The sequence below is a fragment of the Coffea arabica genome, chromosome 5e (genome assembly GCF_036785885.1).
Source record: "Coffea arabica cultivar ET-39 chromosome 5e, Coffea Arabica ET-39 HiFi, whole genome shotgun sequence".
NCBI lineage: Eukaryota > Viridiplantae > Streptophyta > Magnoliopsida > Gentianales > Rubiaceae > Coffea > Coffea arabica.
Genome location: NC_092318.1, coordinates 34849775 through 34856289, shown reverse-complemented (window position 1 = coordinate 34856289; position 6515 = coordinate 34849775). Strand labels below are relative to the sequence as shown.

The 6515-nt window shown below is 34.0% G+C and overlaps 1 protein-coding gene across 1 annotated transcript; it reads left to right on the top strand.

Annotated features, from left to right (window-relative positions):
* The first annotated feature begins 369 nt into the window (after positions 1–369).
* Positions 370–3757, top strand: LOC113688188 (pectinesterase 31). The gene is made up of 6 exons (XM_027205905.2): positions 370–751; positions 869–973; positions 1412–1489; positions 1975–2162; positions 2707–2880; positions 3268–3757. The coding sequence occupies exons 1-6, from the start codon at positions 509–511 to the stop codon at positions 3428–3430; spliced, it is 951 nt and encodes a 316-aa protein (XP_027061706.1). The 5' UTR covers positions 370–508; the 3' UTR covers positions 3431–3757.
* The last annotated feature ends 2758 nt before the right edge of the window (positions 3758–6515 follow it).

Genomic DNA, 6515 nt, shown 5'->3' with positions numbered 1-6515 from the left:
TGCACACAAACACATTTTTTCAATCACCATTGTAATTTTTCAACCAACTTTTTTATCGCATAAAACAAGTGGTTTAGTAAATATTGCAAATAATATTTACTTTACAAATTTCAATCACAGTTTTATATTCTCAATCATTTTTTTTATGTTACATACGTCACATCACAAAAAGTACTACAGTAATTATCTCAAATAAATCATCCAAATAAACTCCTACCCAAACAAACTCATGTATCCACGCGCACTCTTAAATTTATCGTATTATCGTATTCTAATGGCCAATTTATCCATGACGAGAACAAGATTCCATTCTTACCCTCCTCGCAACCCGACAATTTTACTCCATTATTGATCTTTGCGTTTTGTCTCAGCAGTCGATCTGTTACTAGATTACAAGTCAAGCAAGAGAGAAGTATGGTCCAAAAGGCCACCAGTATCTAGGATTCTTGCAACCAAATCACGTAGATAGGAGTAACACTCCAACACTGAGGAAGTCAAAAGGGGGAAAATGGGGTCGAGAGTTCTGACAGTGGCACAAGATGGGAGTGGTGATTTCAAGACGGTGCAGGAGGCCATTGGTGCTGTTCCTTTGGGCAATACTTGTCGAACTGTGATTCGGGTGTCTCCCGGTGTATACAAGCAGCCGGTGTACATACCCAAGACCAAGAACTTCATTACTCTCGCCGGTTTCCGTCCTGAAATTACTGTGCTCACCTGGCACAACACTGCCTCCTCTATTTCACACCATGAGGTCCCTTTCAAAATTCCTCAATCCTATTATTTTCCTTCAACCATTTAAAATTGGATTGAATTTTACCTTTTCTTTTTCCTTTTTCAATATAAATATGCTGAGATGGTTTTTGTTTAGGGATCACGAGTTATCGGAACAGGGACGTTTGGATGTGGAAGTACCATTGTGGAAGGAGAGGACTTTATTGCTGAGAATATCACCTTTGAGAATTCTGCTCCTAAAGTAATCATCTTTTATTTAATTCTGCCTTGATCTTTTCATTTTTTTAGGTCACTCATTGTTTCACTTGTAAGATGTTGAACAAAAATTAATTCAATCTTTATAGCACGGTGATCTTTTGTCCTCTGGTCTTATTGATGCCATTGTGTTCAGTGCAACCGGTAAAATTGCAACTTTGATGTGATTTGGAGTTTTAAATTGCAGTGACAGATTGAAGAGCTTTTAGCTGGTTCTTTTTCTTCTTGATGTCTGTCTTCCCAATTTGATTATGAGAATAAATGATAAGAAAAAATAGGATGATAGATCTGAATGAACAATAAATAGTGGGCATATTGCACTTTACACTATTAGTCCCTACATAGTTAGCTGTATGTTGTGGTATTTCAGAGTACTTTCAAGTAACTGGGTCACGTTTGCTGTAGTCCTTGCTTTCCCTTGTAGGGCTCTGGTCAAGCTGTGGCACTTCGAGTGACTGCCGATCGCTGTGCATTTTACAATTGCAGATTCCTTGGCTGGCAGGTATGAAGATTGATGCATTGGTAGTAGCTGATATGTTTTTCATGAAAATTATATACAGAAGGATGAAAACTTTGGATACTAGATGGTAGATGTTGTAGTTTTATGTTATTTGGTTTAGTTTGATTTCTGAAGTTGCAAACTCTCATACTGATTGCAAACTTACGCCTGCACACCTTGGTTAACTGTTTATTCAGATCTTCATGATCTGAGACCAATGTTGTATACAATCTATATATAGCAAAGAGAAGAAAGCTATGATGAGGGTTAATAAAAAAGGAAGAAGATAGGTCAGTGGGACTGTAAGTTTGCAGCTTCATCATTGTACTACATTTCTATAATCCTCATTTTTCCAAGAAGCTAAAAAGGAGAACATCATCTGCATAGCTGTTAACAGACAATAGTATCCCTCACCAGGACCATAAAATAATGTAGTCGTTAATTTGTGATTTAGCTTTGCAACATGTTCTTTTATGAAAACTATGCAGGACACACTGTATCTGCATTATGGGAAGCAATATTTGAAGGATTGCTATATTGAAGGAAGCGTGGACTTCATTTTTGGTAATAGCACAGCTCTTTTGGAGCATTGTCATATTCACTGCAAATCAGCTGGATTTATAACTGCACAAAGCCGAAAATCTTCCCAAGAGACAACTGGCTATATATTCTTAAGGTGTGCCTTCATTTTATATATTTTACTTTAACTATTTTGAAATGGTTTTGATTATTCATTATAATTGGTGTTTTCATTTCATTCTTGAAATTAATTCCATTTCTGTAAAATTCAAAGCTCTGGCAGTGTCCTATGTATGAATGTTCTTTCTCGCCACCTGTGTTGATGAGCTACGATTATTCATTGGTTTTGTCCTATATTATGTGTATGACCAAATCCTGCCTGTTATATTATCATACAGTGATGGTTACTGTAGCCTATAAACTTCAGTGTGTAAAAACTTGTCAATTGTTTGGGAATTTACTACCAAAGATCAAGCTTCTGGCCTTTCTTCTCCCTCTGATCGACAAGAACTAAAGCAAAACCAATTTTTGAAAGGCTTTCATCAGCTTTGTAAAAGTGGACTTTTGAGTACTTATCTGGGTTTTGTTGCTGCTACAGCTCTATATGTATGCACGCTAATCACAAATATATATTACCCTGTTTTTCTTCTTTTAAAGTTGTACAATTAGATTTCATTTGCTGTTTGTGAGGATTAATGCAGGTGTGTCATTACTGGCAATGGCGAGACAGCATACACATGTCTTGGAAGACCGTGGGGACCTTTTGGGAGGGTTGTATATGCATACACTTATATGGATGCTTGCATTAAGCATTGTGGCTGGGATAACTGGGGCAAGACAGAAAATGAAAGATGTGCTTGCTTTTACGAGTACAGGTAGGCCTTTTAGTGATTTGGGGCATTGTAGAAAATGTTTATTGTGTTCAGTTTTTAAGATCACAAATGGAAATTGTATGAGGGTTTAAGGGCTTGGAGAACCACAGAAAACGAAGAAAAAAAAAGTATTTTTTGATAATTGGAAAAAGAAATGATTCTTTTTGGAATTTAAGTCATTGAAACTAACAGGAGCCTTTATGCAATAATTGAATCACATACTACCTTGCTCGTGCAACAGGGTAAAAGACAAAGCTGTTTGATACTATGTGAATGTGCCTTGGGGTTATGGGTCAGCGTAGGAATGGGATATATATTGACATCAAGACCAGCTATTTATGAAACTTGGCTTTTTTTTCCCCATATTGAGATGGTTCGATGGAATTTCAGGTGTTTTGGGCCAGGTAGTTGCTCCTCCAAACGTGTCACATGGGCTAGGGATCTCTTGGAAGAAGAAGCTGAACAGTTCATAATGCATAGTTTTATCGATCCAGATCCAGAAAGGCCTTGGCTGGCTCAAAGAATGGCTCTACGGATACCCTACTCTGCTTAGGACAATGTAAGAAGCTGGCTGACTCAGAAACGAAGATATATGGTTTGTAAGCAGAAAAAAGACTACCTCGCCCTACTCAATAAATTGTTAGTTTGCCGTTTCAACCTCTTCGGTGATTACAACTTCAGGTTACACGGAAATGTACTAGATCATTTGCATTTGCGACCAGACCAGATATCTACTCTTATGCTTTTGGTGCTTTTTAACTACTTTATGGTTATGTGCCTCTGTCGTACTTAATTTCTGTGGTATTAACTGCTAAGATATTTGTATGTATTTGATCTTGCTTTTCTAGTGTAATGCATAATGCTGATGTAGTTCTCTTTCTTTTTTCTTTTTTTTTTTTCTGGGAGGTAGAAGCTTTTTTTATCATGCGTCTCGTTAATGACAGCAGACTGCATGAGTAATGATTTAGAGCCGGCTCGATGGCTCTGCCTTGTGGATGGTTGCGAGAATGCAATTTCTGCTCTTGTGTTTGATTTATGTTTGTTAGTGCAGGACCACCACTCTCGTGAGAATAAAAGTGTGACTTGAGAGGGAAAGAAAGATACGAGGGTAGCGTGGGCCTGAAACTCATATCCCAAATTGAGGGGCAATAAATCTCAATTAGTCTTAACAAACTTTAAATAACAGAGTAGCACCTCTGACGCTTTATGTATATTAAAGTGTAATTAACGAGGTTGGGTACATCATACAAGTTGTGGTTTTGAAAATTAGCCACAAACATGCAAATTTAAAGTAAGTGTTAATTTCTAAGCCGTGATATTTGTAGGTTTTTTTTTATTTTGTGTCGTTTGGATGCTAGATAAGCACAGCAAAAAAGAAGATGATGGGACTCGCTATAAAATCCTAGCATTATTATTTTACTTTTTATCGTGCAGTGTAAAGGTGTAGAATAGAAGAATCTTGTTATGCTGCCAATTCGTTATAAAGTTTGGCATTACAAAAGTCAAAGCATGTTTTATCTTCAATTCATGAGTTATCATTGCAGCTCAAGCCAATACTTGGAATGGATAATAGTCGTTTACCATTTATTAGAGCTTTCAATATAAGGAAATATTACTCGTTTTTTTTGGCTATTTTGACTTGTATTGGAGGTTAGATTTATGCCATCCTCCTTCTTTCTCCTTATTTTATTTTAGGGTTATTATTATTTTACCCCCTTAAACTATATCACTACTATCAATTTATCTCATAACGTTATCTTTTAGTCACTTCACTCCCATAAGTAATTCAACTCAACATGTTAAGAAATTTTGGACAAAAATACCCTTTTATTTTATAGTATTATTATATTGTTATTATCACTTTATTCGTTTAGATTATAGTGATACAATCACTTTAGTTCATAATATTATTTTTTTAGGTATTTTACCTCATCGTTAATCTAATTAGTATGGTCAAAAAAATTTTAATATATTTACCCTTTTTTTATATATAATTTAAAATAAAAAAGTTGGAATGGTTATTCTTCCTTTTTTTTCCCTTTAAGAGATCGAAAAATATAAAAATAAAAGGATTTTCTCAAATTTCTTTTTTCACATTTATTAATACTAGGAAAAGAAAAAGAGATAGGAAAGAAGGAGAAAAAAATTAGATTTTGCAAAAGAAAAAAGAAAATAAAGAAAAGTCTAACATTATCGTATTGTTTTAATGTTGTCGAGATTAGAATTGGAATTTGGTGGTAAACAAAAAAGTGAAATAATTTTAAAATAATAAAAGTATTTAATCCTTTCTTATTTGTAATTAAAAAAAAAAAGAGAATTGAACTCTTTCTCTCCCTCTCCCCCTCTCCATCTTTCTATTTTTTTTTAATATTAATAAGATTGCCAAGAAGAAAGAAATTAATATTTTGACTTTTTTTCTTGATACTAAAAGGAGAAGAGTCACTGTAAATTTTTTATTATTTTTATTATACAAAGAGGAGGGTATTTTTTAAGTTTTTTAACTTGCTAAGTTGGTTTAATGGTAGGATAAATTGTCTAAAAAATAACTCTAGGGGGTAAATTGATAATGAGACTATATTTTATGGGGATAAAGTGATAATAATTTTAAGGGTTAAACATGTTTTTTAAGGGATAAAGTGATTAACAAACTCTGTTAAGTTTGACCGTTAATCTTGGGGGTAAAGTGACTAAAAGATAACGTTAAGGGGGAAATTGATAGTAGCACCAAATGTTAAGGGGGTAAAATGATAATAACCCTTGATTTTAATTAGATTTAGAGATGGAATTCCTCTCCCATATCCAGGGTTTGAAAAAAGAGAATTGGGGAGTAAGGACTAAGTAGGGAATAATTTGGCAATTGATTCAGTTGTGACTCTCATCGTTTGCACTTCTCCAAATTTTAGTTGAAATTGAAAACATTGGAGACTAAATTTTGTTATCAATTTTAATAGTTAATTTTGGAAAAACTGACAGGTGGAGACCCTTTAACAAGTACTGCCTACGATGAACCCTGTTTCTATATTGATAGACAATGCTCACCAAAACGTAGTAACATTTATATATGGCAACTTTTTGTGAAAAAAGAAAAACAGTTGTGAGTTTGGATAACAAAGTTATAGTTCTTAGAAAAAAAAAAAGACAACAAAAGAAAATAAGGACATGCCCTCAATGTAAATTGTAAAGTAACAGTTTTTGATAAAAGTACTGTTTTTGGAGTTTTTGGAGTGTTTTTGATAAAACAGGTTTTTGGAGTGTTTTTGATAAAACACTACTAGTTTTTGGAGTGTTTTTGATAAAACTAGTTTTTGAACAATTGAGTTTTCTAACTATAGAACTCAACTGCTAATGACAAGCTTATTATATTAATTCAGGAACTTACTATGCTATAATTTATTCATTAACCGAAATTGGAACCGTAGATATAGGTATTAAACAGTCATTGAAGAATTAATAAATAGATGCACCAATAATTTCAATGTACCTGCAAAAGAATAATGGGCAATGCAAGTTTTCTGATTGAAGAACTCAACTGCCAAGGGCAAACTTTATATCAATTAAAGAGCTTAGTAAACTATAATATCAGTCCTTATCGAAATTGTACCAAACATTCATTGAAGAATTTTGTTTTTTCCGAACAG

Excerpts from the sequence above, each read along its gene's own strand:
- LOC113688188 (XM_027205905.2), top strand. The coding sequence starts at position 509 with ATGGGGTCGAGAGTTCTGACAGTGGCACAAGATGGGAGTGGTGATTTC. Across the intron at positions 1,490-1,974 it reads GCAGATTCCTTGGCTGGCAG|GACACACTGTATCTGCATTA; the intron begins GTATGAAGATTG and ends AAAACTATGCAG. Across the intron at positions 2,881-3,267 it reads GCTTGCTTTTACGAGTACAG|GTGTTTTGGGCCAGGTAGTT; the intron begins GTAGGCCTTTTA and ends ATGGAATTTCAG.